Source organism: Oncorhynchus masou, chromosome 3, assembly GCF_036934945.1.
Source record: "Oncorhynchus masou masou isolate Uvic2021 chromosome 3, UVic_Omas_1.1, whole genome shotgun sequence".
Classification (NCBI taxonomy): Eukaryota; Metazoa; Chordata; class Actinopteri; order Salmoniformes; family Salmonidae; genus Oncorhynchus; species Oncorhynchus masou.
The window spans coordinates 57,676-83,216 of NC_088214.1; the positions used below are offsets into that span (position 1 = coordinate 57,676).

Consider the following 25,541-nt stretch of genomic DNA (forward strand, 5'->3'; position numbering starts at 1 on the left):
TCAGTGTAAAAAGAAAAGCCAGTCATACAGAAATGATATAGTAAACCACAATACTCTGGATATTTGGCTTTTAGTTTTATTGTGAATACCAATGAATAAGCATGGTTAAAATAGTAAATATTAAACAGCTGGGTACATTTAACAGAACCTTTACAACTATCATGTTTGAAAGGTAAACCCATAGAGATCCTATTAAATGACAGTTAAACCAGGCATGAAGATTGATGCTACACTTTACTGTCAGTTGATCCAATGGGCTTTATATCCTCTTAAGGTCTGTTACATCCCTGATACTCGGAGCATGTATAGACCAGAGCTAGGGGGCAGTAGACTATGTAGTGACAGTATAGACCAGAGCTAGGGGGCAGTAGAGAATGTAGTGACAGCATGGACCAGAGCATGTAGTGACAGTATGGATCAGAGCTAGGGGGCAGTAGAGGATGTAGTGACAACATGGACCAGAGCTCCGGGGTAGTAGAGAATGTAGTGACAATATGGACCAGAGCTAGGGGCAGTAGAGAACATAGTGACAATATGGATCAGAGCTAGGGGGAAGTAGAAGACAACACAGTAGACGACATTCCCCAGACTTGAAATGACAGGATTCTTTAGTTGTATAAACATAACCTTCATCCACAGACCTATTGCTCGATTCTACTTCAGATAAATACAGTCAGAGGCCAGTCTATAAGGGGTAGTTAAGGTTAGATAAATACATTGAGATGAACAGCAGCTCCTGGATCTAAAGGGTTAAAATGAGAACACTTATGAGCTATTTAAATATAGACCTAAAATCAGGAAGGACATCACATTCATTTTCTATCATGACAAATTCTGTAAAGTACTGTGCATGTAAAATAGCATAACAATAATCAAATATAAATTAAAACGCACAATAAAAAAAACTATCAATTTAACACTGCAAGAGAAGCTTAAAGACAACAACAGAATTAGTCAGATCCCTGGAGGCGGATCTCAAATGGAAATCTATTCCCTACATAGTTCAGTACTTTGGCCCGAGCTTCATAGGGCTGCCTCATTATGCTCTGCTCTAGAGTAGTGTACTTCATGTCCCCAGGGACATGTGTTCACATGTCCAGGAGAGCAGGGGCAATTGCTGCTTGTTGTTTTGTTCGGGAAACACACACACACACACACACACACACACACACACACACACACACACACACACACACACACACACCATCAGACCTGGACAGACAAACACTCAGGACACTATATATGCTATATAATATTACTAGTACATATACTATCTCATTCACTAGTACATTATATTATACACACACTATCATATTACTAGCACAGTACATATCACCAGTACAGTACACACACAACATATACAAAAATATGCGGATACCCCTTCAAACTAGTGGATTCAGCCATTTCCGCCACACCCATTACTTACAGGTGTAGAAAAATTGAGCACACAGCCATGCAATCTCAATAGACAAACATTGGCAGTAGAACGGCCTTACTGAAGAGCTCAGTGACATTCAACATAGCACTGTCATAGGATGCCACATTTCCAACAAGTCACTTCCTCAAATTTCTCCCCTGCTAGAGCTGCCCCGGTCAACTGTAAGTGGTGTTAGTGTGAAGTGGAAACTTCTAGGAGGAAAAACAGCTGCCCGAATGCATAGTGTCAACTGAAAAGTTGGTTGGAGGAGGAATAATGGTTCGGGCTCCTTCGTTCCAGTGAAGGGAAATCAACGCTGCAGCATACAATGACATTCTAGACGATTCTATGCTTCCAACTTTGTGGCAACAGTTTGGGGAAGGCGCTTTCACGTTTCAGCATGACAATGCCCTCGTGGATAAAGCAAGGTCCATACAGAAAAGGTTTGTCGAGAACGGTGTGGAAGAACTTGACTGGCCTGCACAGAGCCCTGACCTCAAACCCATCGAACACTTTTGGGATTAATTGGAACCCCGACTGTGAGCCAGGCCTAATCGCCCAACATCAGTGCCGACCTCAATAATGCGCTAGTGGCTGAATGGAAGCAAGTCCCCGCAGCAATGTTCCAACATCTTGTGGAAAGCCAGAAGAGTGGGGGCTGTTATTGCAGCAAACGGGGGACCAACTCCATATTAATGCCCATGAGCTTGGAATGAGATGTTCGAGAGAACAGGTGTCCACATACTTTAGGTCATGTAGTGTGTATGTATGCATGTATATATTTTTACTGCACTAGTCATGATGTAGTACAGTACATATGTACTATACCATATGACTAGTTCAGTATGTGTCACCAGTACAGAATATATGTACTATATCATATGACTAGTATAGTATATAGTACCAGTAGAGTATAAATGTACTAGACCATTTCATATGGCTAGTACAGCATGTCTCACTAGTATAATATACAGTGCATTCGGAAAGTATTCAGACCTTCACTTTTTTTCACATTTTGTTGTTACAACCTTTTTATAAAACAGATTATATATTTTTTCTTCTCATCAATCTACACACAATACCCCCTAATGACAAAGAAAAAAAACTGTGTATTCAGACTCTTTACTCAGTACTTTGTTGAAGCACTTATAGCATTGATTACAGCCTCAAGTGTTCTTGGGTATGACTCTACAAGCTAGGCATACATGTATTTGGGGAGTTTATCCCATTCTTCTCTGCAGATCCTCTCAATCTTGGATGGGGAGCGTCGACTGCACAGCCGTTTTCAGGTCTCTCCAGAGATGTTCGATTGGGTTTAAGTCTGGGCTCTGACTGGCCACTCAAGGACATTCAGAGACTTGCCTTGAAGCCACTCCTGCGTTGTCTTGGCAGTGTGCTTAGGGTCATTGTCCTGTAGGAAGGTGAACCTTCACCCCAGTCTGAGAACCTGAGCACTCTGGAGCAGGTTTTCATCTCTGTACTTTGCTCCAGTCATCTTTTCCTCGATCCTGACTAGTCTCCCAGTCCCTGCTGCATGGTGCCAGGTTTCCTCCAGATGTGACGCTTGGCATTCAAGCAAAAAGTTCAATCTTTGTTTCATCGGACCACAAAATCTTGTTTATCATGGTCTGAGAGTCCTTTTGGCAAATTCCAAGTGGGCTGTCATTTTACTGAGTGGCTTCGGTCCGGCAACTCTACTATAAAGGCCTGATTGGTGGAGCGCTGCAGAAACAGTTGTTTTTCTGGAAGGTTCTCCCGTCTCTACAGAGGAACTCTGGAGCTCTGTCAGAGTGACCATTGGGTTCTTGGTCACCTCCCAGACCAAGGCACTTCTCCCAGATTCCTCAGTTTGGCCGGACAGCCAGCTCTTGGAAGTCTTGGTGGTTCCAAACTTCTTCCATTTAAAAATGGAGGCCACTGTGTTCTTGTGGATCTTCAATGCTGCTGAAATGTTTTGGTACCCTTCCCCAGATCTGTGTCTCAACACAATCCTGTCTCAGAGCATCACAGACAATTCCTTCCACCTCATGGCTTGGTTTCTGCTCTGACATGCACTGTCAACTGTGGGACCATTATATAGACAGGTGTGTGCAATTTCCAAATCATGGCCAATCAATTGTATTTGGACTCCAATCAAGTTGTCGAAACATCAAGGATGATCAATTGAAACAGGATGCACCTGAGCTCAATTTCAAGTCTCATAGCAAAAGGTCTGAATACTTATGTAAATAAGGTCTCCATTTTTTTTATAAATTCGCAAAATTCTCTAAAAACCTGTTTATTCTTTGTCAATATGGGATATTGTGTGTAGATTGATGAGGGGAAAAAGTAATTTAATCAATTTTAGAATAAGGCTGTAACGTAACAAAATGTGGAAGATGTCGGGGGGCCTGAATACCTTCCCGAATGCACTGTAGTACATCACCAGTACAGTACATTTAAACAATGTCTGCCTGTTTCACTATTTTCTCATCTTTAGTATTTCTAAAATGATGCAATGACAAGAAAGAATGAAGTAGCATAACATTGTCAGTTTCCTTTAAAAAAGAAAAGTTAAACAAGTTGCTGCTTCTCTTCATGATGTGGAACATCACTGTCTGTTCATATGCTGGACGGGCTTCATGGTTCTGCTCTTTTAGGGTGAGTGAGTGAGATTAAATGACACAGAGAGAGACAGAGAGAGACAGAGAGAGAGATGAAATGGCAGAGTAGGCAGAATGTGTCCATGTCTACTTGTGTATCTGTAAATGTGTACCTGTATGTGTAGTGTGTCGTTTGCAGTGTGGCGTGTGTCATTTGCAGTGTGGGTGTGTGGCGTGTGTATTTTGCAGTGTGGGTGTGTGGCGTGTGTATTTTGCAGTGTGGGTGTGTGGCGTAGTGTGAACATGGCGTGTGTGCGTGGCGTGTAGCGTGGCGTGGTATAGTGTGGAGTATAGCATGGCATAGCATGGCGTAGCGTAATGTGTGTGTGGCGTGTAACGCGGTGTGGCGTGGCGTGTAGCGTGGCATGGTGTGTAGAAGCGTGTAGCATGGCGTAGCGTGTAGCGTTGCGTAGTGTGTGGCGTAGTGTGCGTAGTGTTTTCTATAGAAGAGCCTTCTCGGGGTAGGGGTGCTGCTGTGTGTCAGGTGGGTGTGGAAGGCTCTGGCCAGGGTTGGGGATGGAGCTGTAGCCGGATGGCTGATTGGCTGGAGGCTGGTAGGACAAGGCCTCTGCAGCTGGACTGTAGACTGGAGGCTGGCCCATGTACATATGGACATCACTAGAACACACACACACACACACACAGCAGGTTAAAGGATCTACAGTAGGTAAAGTCTACCCAAACGGAGCTGACGGATGTCTGTTAGCGTCGCTCTCTATGTAGTTATGTATATTTGTGCTTTTGAATTTTTGGAATGCAAAGCAAACGGACTTCCATCAGCTCCATTTGTGAAGATCCCTTTAGGGTTAGGTGTGTGTGTGTGTGTGAATGGTTGTTAGGACAGTCACCTGGGTGCTGGCTGGCCAGTCTGTAGCTGCTCCAGAGAAACACTGTATCCCTGCTGAACCCCTCCTGGACCGCTCATCCCATAGGACCCTCCAGACTGACCCGGGTACACCTGGGGGAACAAGCACAGAATACTAGAGATATATATATACAGTTGAAGTCGGAAGTTTTAAATACACCTTGGCCAAACACCTTTAAACTCAGTTTTTCACAATTCCTGACATTTAATCCTAGTAAAAATTACCTGTCTAAGGTCAGTTAGAATCACCACTTTTTTTTAAGAACGTGAAACCTCCAAATAATAGTAGAGATTTATTTTTTTCAGATTTTATTTCTTTCATCACATTCCCAGTGGGTCAGAAGTTAACATACACTCAATTAGTATTTGGTAGCATTGCCTTTAAATTGTTTACCTTGGGCAAACGTTTCGAGTAGCCTTCCACAAGCTTCCCACAATAAGTTGGGTGAATTTTGGCCCATTCCTCCTGAAAGAGCTGGTGTAACCGATTCAGGTTTGTAAGCCTCCTTGCTCACACACGCCTTTTCAGTTCTGCCCACACATTTTCTATAGGAATGATGTCAAGGCTTTGTGATGGCCACTCCAATACCTTGACTTTGTTGTCCTTAAGCAATTTTGCCACAACTTTGAAAGTGTGCTTGGGGTCATTGTCCATTTGGGAGACCCATTTGCGACCAAGCTTTAACTTCCTGACTGATGTCTTGAGATGTTGCTTCACTATATCCACGTAATTTTCCTTCCTCAAGATATCTATTTTGTGAAGTGCACCAGTCCTTCCTGCAGCAAAGCATCCCCCCTCCTGTACTTCCTGTTCACCCATGACTGCGTGGCCATGCACGCCTCGAACTCAAATCATGAAGTTTGCAGACGACACTACAGTGGTAGGCTTGATTACGAACAATGCTGAGATGGCCTACAGGGAGGTGGTGAGGGCGCGCGGATTGTGGTGTCAGGAAAATAACCTCACACTCAATGTCAACAAAACAAAGGAGAGGATTGTGGACTTCAGAAAACAGCAGAGGGAGCAGCACCCTATCTACATCGACGGGACAGTACTGGAACAGGTGGAAAGTTAAGTTCCTCGGCGTACACATCACGGACAAACTGAAATGGTCCACACATACAGACAGCGTGGTGAAGGCGCAGCAGCGCCTCTTCAACCTCAGGCGGCTGAAGAAATTCAGCTTGTCAGATGCACAATCGAGAGCATCCTGTCGGGCTGCATCACCATCTGGTACGGCAACTGCTCCTCCCACAACCGTAAGGCTCTCCAGAGGGTAGTGAAGTCTGCACAACATCACCGGACCAGGGGCAAACTGCCCTCCAGGACACCTCCACCACCCGATGTCACAGGAAGGCCAAAGAGATCATCAAGGACAACAACCACCCGAGCCACTGCCTGTTCACCCCGCTATTATCCAGAAGGCGAGGTCAGTACAGGTGCATCAAAGCTGGGACCGAGAGATTGAAAAACAGCTTCTATCTCAAAGACATCAGACTGTCAAACAGCCATCACGAACATTGAGTGGCTGCTGCCAACATACTGACTCATCTCTAGCCACTTTAATAATAAAAATGTTATGTAATAAATGTATCACTAGCCACTTTAAACAATGCCACTTTATATAATGTTTACAAACTCTACATCTCATATGTATATACTGTACTCTATACCATCTACTGCATCTTGCCTATTCCGTTCGGCCATCACTCATTCATATTTTTTTCGTACATATTCTTATTAATTCCTTTACACTTGTGTGTATAAGGTAGTTGTGAAATTGTTAGGTTAGATTACATTTTAGATATTACTGCATGGTCGGAATTAGAAGCACAAGCATTTCGCTACACTCGCATTAACATTTGCTGACCATGTGTATGTGACAAATAACATTTTATTGGATTCTGTGCATCACGGTTTGGATGGTGTTCTTCGGCTTGCAAGTCTCCCCTTTTTCCTCCAAACATAACGATGGTCACATTATGGCCCAACAGTTCTATTATTGTTTCATCAGACCAGAAGACATTTCTCCAAAAAGTACAATATTTGTCCCCATGTGCAGTTGCAAACTGTAGTCTGGATTTTCTATGGCGGTTTTGGAGCAGTGGCTTCATCCTTGCTGAGCGGCCTTTCAGGTTATGTCGATATAGGACTTGTTTCACTGTGGATATAGATACTTTTGTACCCGTTTCCTCCAGCATCTTTACAAGGTGTTGTAACTTTAATGTGTTAGAGTTAATGTTTAAGTTAATTCATGGAGCTGTATCTAAATATATTTCTTTACAGTTATTTACATATGTAATTGTATTGGTTAGTATTGAATTACGCTTTTGACTGCAAGTTCCAGAATGCCTTGTGACAGGAATGAGAGAGAACGCGCCAGTTATGTGCAGGTGCAAAGTGATAAAGCTGATTTTCCGCTAGCATCTTACCGGCATTGCTCTGTAGAATCTAAAGTTATTAAATGTAACGTGAACAAGTATTATTACTAAAAGAAGCTTTCATATCAAAACCGACGTCCCGAGTCATTACTTTGAAGACAGTTAATCTAAAACAAGGTCCTTTGCTGTTGTTCTGGGATTGATCTGCACTTTTCACACTAAAGTACGTTCATCTCTAGGAGACAGAATGTGTCTCCTTCCTGAGTGGTATGACGGCTGAGCGGTCCCACGAGGTTTATACTTGAGTAGTATTGTTTGTAGAGATGAACGTAGTACCTTCAGGCGTTTGGAAATTGCTCCCAAGGATGAACCAGATTTGTTGGAGGTCTACAATTTTTTACGAAAGTCTTGGCCACACTCCCCGTAGAGGCAGCAACAGCAGGAGAGGCAGCGATACCTGGAGAGATGAACTTGGGAGGAGATTCTGGGCGGCAAGGGACCCTGGACACAAGCAGGGGAATATTGCCGCCCTAAAGCAGAGCTGGAGGCAGCGAAAGAGGAGAGGCGCTGGTATGAGGAGGAAGCACGGCAGCGCAGCTGGAAGCTCGAGAGGCAGCCCCAAACATTTCTTGGGGGTGCACACGGGGAGTGTGGCTAAGTCAGGTAGGAGACCTAAGCCAACTCCCCGTGCTTACCGGAGAGCGACCGGGCAGGCACCGTGTTATGCGGTGGTGCGCAAGGTGTCCCCGGTGCTTGTGCATAGCCCAGTGCGGTACATACCAGCTCCTCGTATCGGCCGGGCTAGAGTGGGCATCGAGCCAGGTGCCATGAAGCCGGCTCTACGCATCTAGTCTCCAGTGCATCTCCTTGGGCCGGCGTACACGGCACCAGCCTTACGCATGGTGTCCCAGGTTCGCCAGCACAGCCCAGTGCGGGCTATTCCACCTCGCCAAACTGGCCTGGCTACGAGGAGCATTCAACCAGGTAAGGTTGGGCAGGCTTGGTGCTCAAGAGCTCCAGTGCGCCTGCACGGTCCGGTCTATCTGGTGCCACCTCCACGCACCAGCCCTCTGGTGGCAGCCCCCCACACCAGGCTGTCTCTCAGTCTTCTCCCAACATTTGCTCCCGCCTGCCCGGCGGGAGCACTTGTCATTTCTAGGGTCCCCAGTCAGAGGTCGGCGGCGAGAGTAGCCGCTCGTAAGAGGCCACGGAAGCGGACAATGAGGCGGAGAAAAACTGTAGTGAAGTGGGGTCCAGGTCCCGTGCCAGAGCCGCCACCATGGACAGACACCCACCCAGACCCTCCCCTATAGGTTCAGGTTTTGCGGCCGGAGTCCGCACCTGTGGCTGTGGCTGGGCAATACAGACTTTCAGCTCCCTCCAAAGATTTTCTATTGGGTTCAGGTCTGGAGACTGGCTAGGCCACTCCAGGACCTTGAGATGCTTCTTACGGAGCCACTCCTTAGTTGCCCTGGCTGTGTGTTTCGGGTCGTTGTCATGCTGGAAGACCCAGCCACGACCCATCTTCAATGCTCTTACTGAGGGAAGGAGGTTGTTGGCCAAGATCTCGCAATACATGTCCCCATCCATCCTCCCCTCAATACGGAGAAGTCATCTTGTCCCCTTTGCAGAAAAGCATCCCCAAAGAATGATGTTTCCACCTCCATGCTTCACGGTTGGGATGGTGTTCTTGAGGTTGTACTCATTCTTCTTCCTCCAAACACGGCAAGTGGAGTTTTTACCAAAAAGCTCTATTTTTGTCTCATCAGACCACATGACCTTCTCCCATTCCTCCTCTGGATCATCCAGATGGTCATTGGCAAACTTCAGACGGGCCTGGACATGTGCTGGCTTGAGCAGGGGAACCTTGCGTGCGCTGCAGAATTTTAATCCATGACGGCGTAGTGTGTTACTAATGGTTTTCTTTGAGAATGTGGTCCCAGCTCTCTTCAGGTCATTGACCAGGTCATGCCGTGTAGTTCTGGGCTGATCCCTCACCTTCCTCATAATCATGCCCCACGAGGTGAGATCTTGCATGGAGCCCCAGACCGAGGGTGATTGACCGTCATCTTGAACTTCTTCCATTTTCTAATAATTGCTCCAACAGTTGTTGCCTTCTCACCAAGCTGCTTGCCTCTTGTCCTGTAGCCCATCCCAGCCTTGTGCAGGTCTACAATTTTATCCCTGATGTCCTTACACAGCTCTCTGGTCTTGGCCATTGTGGAGAGGTTGGAGTCTGTTTGATTGAGTGTGTGGACAGGTGTCTTTTATACAGGTAACGAGTGGAGAACAGGAGGGCTTCTTAAAGAAAAACTAACAGGTCTGTGAGAGCCGGAATTCTTACTGGTTGGTAGGTGATCAAATACTTATGTCATGCAATAAAATGCAAATGAATTGCTTAAAAATCATACAATGCGATTTTCTGGATTTTTGTTTTAGATGCAGTCTCTCACAGTTGAAGTGTACCTATGATAAAAATTACAGACCTCTACATGCTTTGTAAGTAGGAAAACCTGCAACATCGGCAGTGTATCAAATACTTGTTCTTCCGACTATGTGTACACACACACACACACACACACACACACACTTAAGTATCAAAAGTAGAAATATTTTCAACTTCCTAATATTAAGCAAACCAGACAGCACAATTTTCTTGGGCAGGACGACAGATTTTCACCTTGTCAGCTCGGGTGATTCAATCTTGCAACCTTACAGTTACCTAGTCCAACGCTCTAACCACCTGCCTCTCATTGCACTCCAGGAGGAGCCTGCCTGTTACGCGAATGCAGTAGAGGCCAGGGTAAGTTGCTAGCTAGCGTTAAACTTATCTTATAAAAAAAAACTATCATAATCACTAGTTATAACTACACATGGTTGATGATATTACTCGTTTATCTAGCGCGTCCTGCGTTGCATATAATCGATGCAACGCTGGGGGATGATTTAACAAAAGCACAATTGCAGAAAAAGCACAATCGTTGGATGTCTGTGCCTAACCATAAACGCCAATGCCTTTCTTAAAATCAATACACAGAAGTATATATTTTTAAACCTGCATATTTAGCTAAAAGAAATCCAGGTTAGCAGGCAATATTAACCAGGTGAAATTGTTTCATTTCTCTTGAGTTCATTGCACGCAGAGTCAGGGTATATGCAACAGTTTGGGCAGCCTGGCTCATTGCGAACTAATTTGCCAGAATGTTACGTAATTATGACAAAAATAATATTTAGACTTACGGATGCCACCAGTTAGATAAAATACCAAACAGTTCCGTATTTCACTGAAATAAAAGTTTTGTTTTCGACAGTATTAATGACCAAAGGCTCGTATTTCTGTGTGTTATGTTATAATTAAGTCTATGATTTGATAGAGCAGCCTGCCTGAGCGATGGTAAGCAGCAGCAGGCTCGTAAGCATTCATTCAAACAATACTTTCCTGCGTTTTGCCAGCAGCTCTTCGCAAGCACAGCTCTGTTTATGACTTCAAGCCTATCAGCCTAATGGCTGGTGTAACCGATGTCAAATGGCTAGCTAGTAAGCTGTGTGTGTGCTAATAGCATTTCAAACGTCACTCGCTCTGAGACTTGGAGTAGTTATTCACCGTGCTCTGCAAGGCCTGGGGCTTTTGTGGAGCGACGCTGCTTCGAGTGTGGCTGTTGTCGATGTGTTCCTGGTTCAAACCCAGGTAGGGGCGAGGAGAGGGACGGAAGCTATACTGTTACACTGGCAATACTAAAGTGCCTATAAGAACATCCAATAGTCAAAGGCATTTGACAAATGCCAACAAACAAATGGTATAGGGAGAAATAGTCCTATAAATACTATATTAACGACAACCGAAAACCTCTTATCTTGGAATATTGAAGTCGCATGTTAAAATGAACCACCAACTTTCATATGTTCTCATGTTCTGAGCAAGGAACTTAAACGTTAGCTTTTTTTACATGGCACATATTGCACTTTTACTGTCTTCTTTGTTTTTGCATTATTTAAATCAAGTTGAACATGCTTCATTATTTATTTGAGGCTAAATAGATTTTTATTGATGTATTATATGCAGTTAAAAATAAGTGTTCATTCAGTATTGTTGTAATTGTCATTATTACAAAAAAATGAAGAGAAAATAATATATATATTTATTTAAATCAGCCGATGAATCGGTATCGGCCTTTTTTGGTCCTCCAATAATCGGTGTTGAAAAATCATAATTGGTCGACCTCTAATAAGGACAAAATGTGGAACAAGTCAAGGGTTCTGAATACCAAAAGTTACCTCATTAAAAAGTTGAAGGTGGTCTTGTCAAATAGCTGTATTTCATTCTTACTACTATCAAACTGGTGGTAGTCGTCTGCTACGTCAGTAATTACTTCCCTGTAGCTAACCAGTCACCACCACCCTTCTAGTGCCTGGTTAAGAAACAAGCTGATTTACCAAATTAAAATATACAGGTTCTGTAGTCTCTCTCAACCCTCCCACGTTACCACTGCCTTTCGTATACAGGTTCTGTAGTCTCTCTCAACCCTCCCACGTTACCACTGCCTTTCGTATACAGGTTCTGTAGTCTCTCTCAACCCTCCCACTTTACCACTGCCTTTCGTATACAGGTTCTGTAGTCTCTCTCAACCTCCCACGTTAACACTGCCTTTCGTATACAGGTTCTGTAGTCTCTCTCAACCCTCCCACGTTACCACTGCCTTTCGTATACAGGTTCTGTAGTCTCTCTCAACCCTCCCACGTTACCACTGCCTTTCGTATACAGGTTCTGTAGTCTCTCTCAACCTCCCACGTTACCACTGCCTTTCGTACAGGTTCTGTAGTCTCTCTCAACCTCCCACATTACCACTGCCTTTCGTATACAGGTTCTGTAGTCTCTCTCAACCTCCCACGTTACCACTGCCTTTCATATACAGGTTCTGTAGTCTCTCTCAACCCTCCCACGTTACCACAGCCTTTCATATACAGGTTCTGTAGCCAACTCCCCCTCTTTTCCTTAGAGAAAACTTTTCGTTCAACAATGTTTAAAATACATTTATAAATTGTGTTTAATTGAACCTATATTTTAACTAGGCAAGTCAGTTAAGAACAAATTCTTATTTACAATGATGACCTACCCCGGGCCAAACCCGGAAGATGCTGGGCCAATTGTGCACCGCCCTATGGGACTCCCAATCACTGCCGGATTTGATACTGCCTGGATTCAAACCAGGGACTGAGTGACTCCTTTTGCACGGAGATGCAGTGCCCTAGACCACTGCACCACTCGGGAACTAGCAATACATTTTTATCTTTCTACCGCGCATTGGTGGGCCGCATTTTGAGAAAGAACGAGGGAGGGCAAGAAAGAGAGAGATGAGTGACCTACCTGTTGTGCTGTGTTGGCAGATTGATGCATGTAGTACTGCTGGGTCTGTAGCTTTGTGTACATGGCATAGTCCTCATTCATAAGCTTAGCATAAAGAGACAGAGCCTCCATCAACTTCACATTCAGCTCTGACAGCTCTGAATGCTTCCTGAAACACAGGAGTCAGTCAGTCAACCAGTCAGTCAGTCAACCAAGCAACCAGTCAGTCAGTCAACCAGTCAGTCAGTCAACCATGCAACCAGTCAGTCAGTCAACCAAGCAACCAGTCAGTCAGTCAACCAAGCAACCAGTCAGTCAGTCAACCAAGCAACCAGTCAGTCAGTCAACCAAGCAACCAGTCAGTCAGTCAACCAAGCAACCAGTCAGTCAGTCAACCAAGCAACCAGTCAGTCAGTCAACCAAGCAACCAGTCAGTCAGTCAGTCAACCAAGCAACCAGTCAGTCAGTCAACCAAGCAACCAGTCAGTCAGTCAACCAAGCAACCAGTCAGTAAGGTGTAAGCTGAATACCGTACCTGTCAGTGCTCTCAAGCTTCTGATCAATGAGGGGACACATCTGGTTGCAGGCACCTTAGCAGAACAAGAAACAATGTTATGTAATGTTTTGTAACTGTATAGTGCATTCTAAATGCAACCAGTGTTTTAAGAAACGGGTTAAATAAATAATTCATGACAGTAGTTTGTCAGTCTTACCCACTAGATGCAAGAGTTAGCCAGTCAGTCTTAGCCCCTAGCTGTAGAGGAGTTAGTCATTCTTACTAACTAACTCTTACAGCTAGTGTGTTAGTTGGGTAAGAATGACAAACTAGCTAACTAACCGTCTAGCTGTAAGAGTTAGTTATTCTTAGCCTGTGTTCGTAATGGCTGCTCAGTGAAACGCCTTGTCCTGATTTGTCATAGACGATTGCTAAAAAAAACTTTAATGAGCAAGCCTTCCTTCATGACCTGGTCTCTGTAAAATGGTATAGAATCAGCTTGACGTTTGGACCTTCTTTTTAAAAAATTTCAATGGTATCGTTAACAAACACGCCCCCATAAAGAAAATTCAAATTAAAAACAGGTTCAGCCCCTGGTTCGACCGTGATCTTGCAGAGTTACTCCACCTCAAGAACTGCATTGGCGAAAGGCTCAGCAAACGCATACTCAGAATGACTGGTTCTCGTCCAGGCAAATGAGGAATAAGTGCATTCAGGCTATCCGGAAGGCGAAATTTAGATACTTTAAGAAGCAGTTCACCCTCTGTGGGTCTAACCTCAAGAAGTTCTGGGAAACGGTTAAAGACCTGAAGAATAAACTCTCCTCCTCACAGCTGCCCATGTCCCTTAATGTTGATGATGTGGTTGTTACTGACAAGAAGCACATGGCTGAGCTTTTTAATCACCACTTCATTAAGTCAGGATTCCTATTTGACTCAGCCATGCCTCCTTGACTGTCCAACATTTCCTCATCTCTCACTCCTTCTAATGCGACTAACCCCGATGTTTCTCCCGCTCATCCTCCAAATACAACACCAGCTCTGCCAGTCACATTATGTTAAAGGTCCCCAAAGCACACATCCATGGGTCACTCCTTTTCAGTTTGCTGCAGCTAGCGACTGGAATGAGCTGCAAACAACATTCAAACTGGACAGTTTTATCTCAATCTCTTTATTCAAAGACTCAGTCATGGACACTCCTACTGATAGTTGTGGCTGCTTTGCATGATGTATTGTTGTCTCTATCTTCTTGCTCTTTGTGTTGTTGTCTGTGCCCAATAATGTTTGTACCATGTTTTGTGCTGCTACCATGTGTTGCTACCATATTGTTGTCATGTTGCTACCATGCTGTGTTGTCATGTATTGCTGCCTTACTATGTTATCGTCTTCGGTCTCTTTATGTAGTGTTGTCTCTTGTCGTGATGTGTGTTTTGTCCCCTCTTTATTATCTATAATTTATAATTAATTATTTATAATCCCAATTTTCAAACAGCTTTCTTGTCGGGGCAAAGTATTGCTGCAGAGTCAATTAAACATTCTTTAATGAATTCTAACTCAGCGAATGGCTTTATGTTTAGCAATTTTGTGGGACAGTACATATCGCAATTCTGTTTGCTGAATGCAGTTTTGTGAAAACTCCTTGCTGCTTTTGCAACTGAGATAGCAACTCTTTTGATGCAATTGCCCTCTGCTCAGAAGACGTATTCCTTTATTTCTCTGCATGCTTCGCCTGGAAGTGTTGGGACAAGTTCTAGTCATTCAAGACAGCGATGCTAACTTTGCACACAGCTTTCCCTGGTACCACAAAGAAATATTTCGATGTACACTTGCTGGAACACCCTACATTCATTGTCTACTTTCCCAAAAAACTAATCTTTGCCCAATTTCTAGCGAGCTACTATTTGTAACTGTGAAGTGTGTGTCAGCCTGTCAGTCACTGTCTGTCCTTGTGCAGTTGTTATTTATACGTGCCTTTTTATTTCACCTTTATTTCTCCTTTATTTCTCCTTTATTTAACCAGGTAGGCCAGTTGAGAACAAGTTCTCATTTACAACTGCGACCTGGCCAAGAAAGCATAGCAGTGCGACACAAACAACAACAGAGTTACACATAATCAAACGTACAGTCAATAACACAAAATAACTGAAAGATGTTTCTATTTATGTACAGTGTGTGCAAATGTAGAAGAGTAGGGAGGTAGGCAATAAATAAGCCCGAGGTGAAAATAATTACAATTTAGCATTAATACTGGAGTGATAGATGTGCAGATGATGATTTGCACCTTAGTAGCTCTACTTGCAAGAGGGTAAGTAATAATATGGGGATGAGGCAGTCGGGTGTGCTATTTACAGATTGGCTGTGTACAGGTAAGTGATCGGTAAGCTGCTCTGACAGCTGATGCTTAAAGTTAGTGAGGGAGATATGAGTCTCCAGCTTCAGTAATTTTTGAAATTCGTTCCAGTCATTGGCAGCAGAGAACTGGAAGGAAAGGCGGCAAAAGCAAGTGTTGGCTTTGGGGATGACCAGTGCAATATACCTGCTGGAGCGCGTGCTACAGGTGGGTGTTGCTATGGTGACCAGTGAGCTGAGATAAGGCGGGTTTTAACTAGAAAAATGTCCCACAAGCGGTGGTAATTAAATCATTACACAAATACAAGTATTCATTGGTCTTTTAATTTGAATAACAAATACTTTAAAAAAACTTCACTATCGCAAATTCTTTATGTGATCTGAGCATGATTCCATGGGCCGTATTGAATCAGGTCGCGGGCCACATAGGGCCCACGGACCGGCCTGCTCAAGCTGTAAGAGTTAGTCAGTTTCTCTGTATACAAAAACGTAATAGTGACTCACCACCTGGATTCGGTCTTATGTAGCAACATTTGAATTTTTTTTTTTTTTTTTTTTTTTTTTTTTTTTACAAATGGATAAAAGTAGAGACTCCGAGCTGCAAAATGGTATATCATACACTGCATTTGAGTAAACAATGGGAAAGTAATTGAAAGTTGATACACTTGTAAACTCACTTTTGAGAAAACGGTCTTTCAATGTTTTGGCACTACTATAGGAGAGCCCTTCTTTGTCTACACCCATTCAGCATTGTTCACACTCTCTTAAGCCTTAGACCCACCCATCTCTTTAAGGGTTGATCCAACCATTCTGTACTCACTTGCCAGCTACTTCCAGACATCTAATAGAGAGAGAACAGCTCACTGAACATTACTCACCCTTGCAGAGCTGGTTAGGCAGTTACAGTATGCTATCCAGCGCGTTGGTGACCGCAACTGTGCTGTCACATTGTTCGTTCGTAAATTCAGAGCACACTGGACGCTCTGACCTAACAACGACAGTCAAGCACCCAACATTGGCTAGCTACTTCCAGACACATAATGAGAGAACACCCCACTGACTATTTTACTCCCCCTAGCAGAGCTGGTTAGGCTGTTTTCCAGAGCGTTGGTGACGAACCGTGCTGCTGGCAACAATTGAATTTTGCGACGTTTACTGACTCCAGACAAATTAGACGGGTGTTGAGCGTTCAAAAATGTATCAGTTATTGTGCACTCTGGCACACTAGGACGCACCTCAGTCCTCCAGAAAGTGGAGAGCATACATATAACGTTAGCGAGCTAACAGTACACTTTGACTTGACATTAGGTTTATGCAGTTTTACGACACAATTACCTAGACATACTGACCAGCTCCAATAGACAGACGTGTGCTATATGGAAGACCAATCCAAACTCATCTCTCGGCATGTCCAGCCCACTCACTATCTCAGCAAATCAAGGCTAGCAGGAAGGTTGCTCTGTTTTTCTGTGGCTAAACCAACTATGCTCGTAACTGAACAATATTATTCGTATTTACAGATGGCATAAAAGTTTGATATTAAGGCACATGAAAGTTCACATGTTCGAGATGGCATTTCTGTCACAGTGCAATCCGTTTTGTTACCAAAGTCTCGTTGGCTGGCCCTCGCTTCATACTCGTTGCCAAACCCACTGGCTCCATGCCATCTACAATCCCTGCTAGGTAAAGTCCCCCCTTAGCTCGCTGGTCACCATAGCATCTCCCACCTGTAGCACACGCTCCAGCAGGTATTTCTCTCTAGTCACCCCCAAAACCAATTCTTCCCTTGGCCGCCTCTCCTTCCAGTTCTCTGCTGCCAATGACTGGAACGAACTACAAAAATCTCTGAAACTGGAAACACTCATCTCCCTCACTAGCTTTAAGCACCAACTGTCAGAGCAGCTCAAAGATTACTGCACCTGTACATAGCCCACCTATAATTTTGCCCAAACTAATACCCCTTTCCCTATTTTGCTCCTTTGCACCCCATTATTTATTTCTACTTTGCACATTCCTCCATTGCAAATCTACCATTCCAGTGTTTTACTTGCTATATTGTATTTACTTTGTCACCATGGCCTTTTTTTGCCTTTACCTTCCTTATCTCACCTCATTTGCTCACATTGTATATAGACTTGTTTATACTGTATTATTGACTGTATGTTTATTTTACTCCATGTGTAACTGTGTCGTTGTTTGTGTCGAACTGCTTTGCTTTATCTTGGCCAGGTCGCAATTGTAAATGAGAACTTGTTCTCAACTTGCCTACCTGGTTAAATAAAGGTGAAATTTTTTTAATATTTTTTTTATTCTGCAAAAAAAACAGCTCTCCTGTGAAGTCATGACTTGCGACATACGCCTAGTTTACGGAATCAGGTCACTATTAGCCCCCATGTAATTAGATAACTCTCCCTCATTGTTTGGTGAAAAAGATAAGAGAAAATATTGCTAAATTAAATCAACACCTTTATCGAATATTGAAATGGAAGGAAGTGGTCATAATTAATATTTTCTGTAATTTCAGTGTCACTGTTTATAAATTCTAAACAGATATACCTTATTTACATAATTATTCAAACCTTTTGCTATGAGACTCGAACTTGAGCTCAGGTGCATCCTGTTTTCATTGACCATCCTTGAGATGTTTCTACAACTTGATTAGAGTCTAGGCACAGATCTGAGGAAGGGCACCAAAACATTTCTGCAGCAATGAAGGTCCTCAAGAACACAATGGCCTCAATCATTCTTAAACAGAATAAGCTTGGAACCACCAAGACTCTTCCTAAAGCTGGCTGCCCAGCCACACTGAGTAATCAGGGGAAAAGGGCCTTGGTCAGGGTGGTGACCAAGAACCCAATTGTCACTCTGTTGGAGCTCTAGAATTTCTCTGTGGAGATGAGAGGACCTTCCAGAAGGACAACCATCTCTGCAGCACTCCACCAATAAGGTCTTTATGGTAGAGCAGCCAGATGGAAGCCACTCCTCAGTAAAAGACACCTAAAGGACTATCAGACAAAGAGAAACAAGATTCTCTGGTTTGATGAAACCAATATTGAACTCTTTGGCCTGAATGCCAAGCGTCACATCTGGAGGAAACATGGCACCATCCCTATGGTGAAGCATGGCTGTGGCAGTATCATGCTGTGGCGATGTTTTGTCAGTGGCAGGGACTCTCCAAATACAAGTGTGACAAGTTTGTAGCATCATACCCAAGAAGAATTGATGCCAAAAGTCCTTCAACTTATGTAAATGTGATATTTCAGTTTTTTATTTTTTATAAAATTGGCAAACATTTCTAAACCTGTTTTTGCTTTGTCACTATCGGATATTGTGTGTAGATTGATGAGGGGAAAAAAAACTATTCAATCCATTTTAGAATAAAGCTGTAACAAAAAGTGAAGAGGTCTGAATACCTTCCGAAGGCACTGAATGTCTATGGTGTATTTACTATGGGTGTGTGTGTGTGGGTGTGTGTAAATGATGTATGTACTATGAGCTGTGCCATAAGTGAGACGAGACCTCTACCACCCCACTAGGGAGGGGGGGGGGGTTCGGTGTAGCCTGTTTTTCCCCCCTACTATGTTTCTGAAATCACTATCACCCACTAATTAACTTGTCATTTTTGCAGATTAAATGTTTGAGCTGCTGATGAATCAATATTTATCGTTTTAATTAGCTATAACATAGCAAATGAATATATAGCACAACATTCGATTTCATCCCCATCTCAAAACAAAATGGTTTTGACCATTTGGAAGTGTTTCGTGAGCTTCTTTTGTATTCCAGCTTTGGCCTCGCAAAAGCGATTCCTCGTTACGAAAATATAAACTTTACCCTGTATATCTAAAAATGACCATATACACCATTTTATTTTAACAAAACTATTGCTGATGGTGAACCTGAACAATGGAAATAAACTATTGTAAGCCACGTAAAACAGGAATAGCCAGATCAGTTGTTTCCGGTAGCTTACTTTTATTCTGGTAAAATAACATAGGTTGTCACTCAACCAATAAAGACTAATATTGGGCAAGCCATTTTAGCATTTGAATGCTGAAGGTGCTGTGTAAGATCAGGCCCTACTCACTTTGGCAGCGCGGATCTGGGCACAGTGTGCAGTTTGACGAGGCTACTGATTTTCCCTAGGTTGTTCTGCATGCAAAATTACTTGTAGATCAATGACTGTCAACACAGTTAAATGCTGAGCTAGACACCAGAGGAGATTTTTGTAAGGAAGAAAGTAATATGAGCCAAAAATGTTGGTGAATTTGAAATTCATAATGTTTGAATCGGTTTTGGGGTCCACAAACCATCTTAAACATTGAAATCAGTGACTGATGCGCATTGGTGAATTGTTACATACCTATTAGTTAGTCAGTCTTAACCTCTAGCTGTAAGAGACAGAGAGATAGATAGATGGATAGACTTAGCATTTAGCTTTAAGAGTTAGTCTTACCCTCATGCTGTTTTGGTTAGTAGGTCTTATCCCCTCTAGCTGTAAAGGTTAGTTAGTAATAGTTGTTCAGTAAGTCAATCTTACCGTCAAGCTGTAAGAGTTTGTAATAGTTGTTTATTAAATCAGTATTACCCACTAGCTGAAAGAGTTAGTTAGTAATAGTTGTTTATTACGTGAGTATTTCCCTCTAGCTGTTTGATTAGATAGACGGTAAGAATGACTAACTAGCTGTTAGTAATAGTTTTTCATTAAGTCAATCTTACCGTCTAGCTGTATGAGTTAGTAATAGTTGTTTATTAAATCAGTATTACCCTTTAGCTGTAAGAATTTGTTATTTAGTAATAGTTGTTCAGTAAGTTAGTCGTAAGTCAGTCGAGCTGTAAGAATTAGTAAGTTGGTCTCACCCTCTAGCTGCAGCAGCTCACAGGCATCAGACTGGTTGTCTGTTGGATCTGCACTCTGGATCATGTGCAGCAGCTGGTCCATTTTCTCCTGGTGAGGAAAAATAACCAAATAGAACATCAGTAGGGCTTTTTTATAAAAGGAATTAAAACATTACACCTATAATAGTATACACTGAGTATACCAAACATTTGGAACACCTTCCTAATAAGAGTTGTGCCCTTTTGTGGTCAGAATAGCCTCCATTCGTCGGGCCATGGACTCTACAAGGTGTTTAAAGCGTTCCACTGGGATGCTGGCTCATGATGACTCCAATGCTTCCTACAGTGGAGTCAAGTTGGCTGAATGTCCTTTGGGTGGTGGACCATTCTTGAGACAAAAGGGGAAACGGTTGAGCATGGAAAAAACAGCCGTGTTGCAGTTCTTGACAAAACAATGCTTCTGGCACTTACTACCATACCCCGTTCAAAGGCACTTAAATATTTTGTCTTGCCCATTAACCTTCTGAATGGCACATATACACAATCCATGTCTCAAGACTTAAAAACATTCTTTAAATTTGTCGCCCCCACTTCATTGAAGTGGATTTAACTAGTGACATCAATAAAGGCTCATAGCTTTTAGTTGAATGCATTCAGTTGTACTATCCTTTCACCTGAATAGTCTGTTATGGAAAGAGCAGGTGTTCTTAATGTTTTGTATACTAAGTATATATACACACACACACACACACTACATGACAAAAAGTATGTGGATACCTTCTCGTTGAACATATCATTCCAAAATCATGGGCATTAATATGGAATTGGTCCCCCCTTTGCTGCTATAACAGCCTCCACTCTTCTGGCTTTCCACTAGATGTTGGTACATTGCTGCAGGGACTTACTTCCATTCAGCCAGAAAAGCATTAGTGAGGTCGGCACTGATGTTGGCCATTTAGGCCTGGTTCGCAGTCGGCGTTCCAATTCACCAAAAAGGTGTTCAATGGGATTGAGGTCATGGCTCTGTGCAGGTCAATCAAGTTCCACACCGATCTCGACAAACCATTTCTGTATGGACCTTGCTTCCTGCATGGGGTATTGTCATGATGAACTGGGAAAGGGCCTTCCCCAAACTGTTTCAACAATGTTAGAAGCACAGAATTGTCTAGAATGTCATTGTATTGTGTAGTGATAAGATTGCCCTTCACTGGAGCCAAGGGGCCTAGCCCGAACCATTGTTCCTGCTCCACCAAAGTTTACAGTTAGCACTATGCATTGGGGCAAGTCGAGTTCTACTGGCATCTGCCAGGTTGTGAAGCGTTATTCATCCCTGCAGAGAACGCCTTTTCAATGCTCCAGAGTCCAACGACGAGCTTAACACCACTCCAGCAGACGCTTAGCATTGCGCATGGTGATCTTAGGCTTGTGTGCGGCTGTATGGTCATGGAAAACCATTTCATGAAGCTCCCAGCTTGTGTGGCCCACCACTTTGCGGCTGAGCCGTTGTTGCTCCTAGACGTTTCCACTTTGAACTTACTGCTGACCGGGGCAGTTCTAGCAGGGCAGATATTTTACGAACTGACTTGTTGAAAAGTTGGCATCCTATGACGTTGACAGTCACTGAGCTCTTCAGTAAGGCCATTCTACGGCCAATGTTTGACTATGGAGACTGCATGGCTGTATGCTCAGTTGTATACACCTGTTGCAGGTGTGGCCAAATTAGCCAAATCTAATTTGAAGGGCTGTCCATATACTTTTGCATATAAAGTTCAGAAAGTATTCACACCCCTTGACTTTCCACATTTTATTACGTTACAGCTTTATTCTAAAATGAATTAAATAAAAAAATCCTCAATCTACACAATACCCCATAATGACAAATCTAAATGTTAGCAAATTTATTACAAATAAAAAATAGATACCATATTTACATAAGTAAGCTTCAACACCATACAACACTCCAACCATGGCCTCCAACTGCTTTTAAATGGTAGTAAAACTAAGTGCATGCTCTTCATGCTGCCTGCACCCTCCCGCCCGACTACCATCACTACTCTGGATGGTTTTGACTTAGAATATGTGGACAACTACAAATACCTAAGTGTCTGGCTAGTGTGTAAACTCTCCTTCCAGACTCACATTAAGTCTCTCCAATGCAAAATTAAATCTAGAATCGGCTTCCAATTTTGCAACAAAGCCTCCTTTACTCATGCTGCTAAACATACCTTCGTAAAACTGACTCTCCTACCGATCCAAAATAGCCTCCAACACTCTACTCAGCAAACTGGATGCAGTCTATCACAGTGCCATCCATTTTATCACCAAAGCCCCATATACATCCCACCACTGGGACCTGTATGCTCTCGTTGGCTGGCCCACACCATATATCCGTCGCCAAACCCACTGGCTCCGGGTCATCTATAAGTCTTTGCTAGATAAAGCCCCGCCTTAACACTCACGCGCTACGGCAGGTATATTGCACTGGTCATCCCCAAAGCCAACACTTACTTTTGATGCCTTTCCTTCCAGTTCTCTGCTGCCAATGACTGGAACAAATTGCAAAAAAATAAAATAATAATCACTAAAGCTGGACTCATATCTCCCTCACTAACTTTAAGCATCAGCTGTCAGAGCAGCTTACCGATCACTGTACCCGTACACAGCCAATCTGTAAATAGCACACCCGACTGCCTCATCCCCATATTATTACTTACCCTCTTGCACCCCAGTATCTCTAATTGCACATCATCTGCACATATATCACTCCAGTATTAATGCAAAATTGTAATTATTTTCACCTCGGGCCTATTTATTGCCTACCTCCTTACTCCTCTACATTTGCACACACTGTACAAAGATCTTCCTATTTTTATTTTGTGTTATTGACTGCACGTTTGTTTATGTGTAACTCTGTTGTTTGTGTCGCAACGCTATGCGTTTATCTTGGCCAGGTTGCAGTTGTAAATGAGAACTTGTTCTGAACTGGCCTACCTGATTAAATAAAGGTGAAATATATACATTTTTAAAGTATTCAGACCCTTGGCTATGAGACTATAAATTCAGCTCTGGTCTCATTGTTCATCCTGGAGGTGTTTCTACAATGTGATTAGAGTCTGCCTGTGTTCAATTCAATTGATTGGACATTATTTGGAAAGGCACACACCTGTCTATATAAGTTGACAGTGCAGGACAGTGCAATAACCAAGCCATGAGGTCAAAGGAATTGTCCGTAGAGCTCCGAGACTGGATTGTGTCAACGCACAGATGTGGGGAAGGGTACCCCAAAAATATATGCAGCATTGAAGATCCAAGAACACAGAGACCGCCATCATTCAAACCAAGACTGAACTCTTTGGCCTGAATACTAAGAGTCACATCTTGAGGAAACTTGTCACCAACCCTACGGTGAAGCATGGTGGTGGCAGCATCATGCTGTGGGGATGTTTTACAGCGGCAGGAACTGGGAAACTAGTCAGGGTTGAGGGAAAGATGAACTGAGAAAAGTACAAAGAGATCCTTAATGAAAACCTGCTCCAAACCACTCAGAACATTACACTGGGGCAAAGGTTTATCTTCCAACATGATAATGACCCTAAGCACAGCCAAGACAACGCAGGTGCGGCTTCGGGACAAGACTCAATTTCCTTGAGCGGCCCAGCCAGAGTCTGGACTTGAACCCAATCGAACATCTCTGGAGACATCTGAAAATAGCAGTGCAGCAAAGACGCCCAACCAACCTGACAGAGCTTGAGAGGATCTGCAGAGAAGAATGGGAGAAACTCCCAAATACACATGTGCAAAGCCTGTAGAGTCATACCCAAGAAGACTTGAGGCTGTAATTGCTGCCAAAGGTGCTTCAACAAAGAGTAAAAAGTTAGTTTTTTTATATTTTATAAATCTGCAAAAATGATTTAAGAACTTTTGCTTTGTCATTATGGGTGTAGATTGATAAGGGAAAACCCCCAATTTAATCAATTTTAGAATAGGACTGTAATGAACAAAACGTGGAAAAAGTCAAGGGGTCTGAATACTTTCCAAACGAGCACACGCAGTCAAGTCTTAGAACACCTCATTTAAAAGCTTTCGTTAATTTTATTATTTTCTACATTGTAGAATAATAGTGAAGACATCCGAACAATGAAATAACTACATGATTCCATATGTGTTACCAAAAAAGCGTTAAACAAATCGAAATATATTTTAAATTTGAGATTCTTCAAAGTAGCCACCCTTTGCCTTGATGACAGAATGCACACTCTTGGCATTCTCTCAACCAGCTTCATGAGGTAGTTACCTGAAATGCATTTCAATTAACAGGTGTGCCTTGTTAAAAGTTCATCTGTGGAATTTTTTTCCTTCTTAATGCGCTTGAGCCAATCAGTTGTGTTGTGGCAAGGAGGGGTGGTATACATAAGACAGCCCTATTTGGCAAAAGACCAAGTCCATAATATGGCAAGAACAGCTCAAATAAGCAAAGAGAAATGACAGTGCATCATTACTTTAAGACACGAAGGTCAGTCAATACGGAACATTTGAAGAACTTTGAAAGTTCCTTCAAGTGCAGTCGCAAAAACCATCAAGCGCTATGATGAAACTGGCTCTTATGAGGACCACCACAGGACAGGAAGACCCAGAGTTACATCTGCTGCAGAGGATAAGTTCATTAGAGTTACCAGCCTCAGAAATTGCAGCCAGATAAATGCTTCACAGAATTCAAATAACAGACATATCAACATCAACTATGTGTGATTCAGGCCTTCATGGTCACATTGCTGCAAAGAAACCACTACAAAAGGACACCAATAATAAGAATAGGCTTGTTAGGGTCAAGAAACACGAGCAATGGACATTAGACCGGTGGAAATCTGTCCTTTGGTCTGGAGTCAAGATTTTTGGTTCCAACCACCCTGTCTTTGTAAGACGCAGTGTGGGTGAACGGAAGATCTCTGCATGTGTATTTCCCACCATGGAGGAGAAGGTGTTATGGTGTGTGGGTGATTTGCTGGTGACACGGTCTGTAATTTATTTAGAATTCAAGGCACACTAAACCAGCATGGCTACCATAGCATTCTGCAGCGATACACCATCCCATCTGGTTTGCGCTTATTGGGACTATCATTTGTTTTTCCAACAGGACAATGGCCCAACACATCTCCAGGCTGTATAAGGGCTATTTGACCAAGATGGAAAGTGATGGAGTGCTGCATC

At 43.0% G+C, this 25,541-nt stretch overlaps 1 protein-coding gene across 2 annotated transcripts in view; it reads right to left on the reverse strand.

Moving 5' to 3' along the window:
* Nucleotides 1–60: 60 nt before the first annotated feature.
* Nucleotides 61–25,541, reverse strand: part of stam (signal transducing adaptor molecule (SH3 domain and ITAM motif) 1) — a 45,753-nt gene continuing 20,272 nt past the window's right edge. For both annotated transcript variants that reach the window (XM_064928604.1, XM_064928595.1), the window contains 5 exons: nt 20,355–20,442; nt 13,186–13,240; nt 12,672–12,819; nt 4,908–5,017; nt 61–4,677 (listed from right to left, as the gene is read on the reverse strand). In XM_064928604.1, the coding sequence (XP_064784676.1) occupies nt 4,500–4,677; nt 4,908–5,017; nt 12,672–12,819; nt 13,186–13,240; nt 20,355–20,442 (579 nt within the window). In that variant the 3' untranslated portion in view covers nt 61–4,499. The remainder of the gene's footprint in view (nt 4,678–4,907; nt 5,018–12,671; nt 12,820–13,185; nt 13,241–20,354; nt 20,443–25,541) is intronic.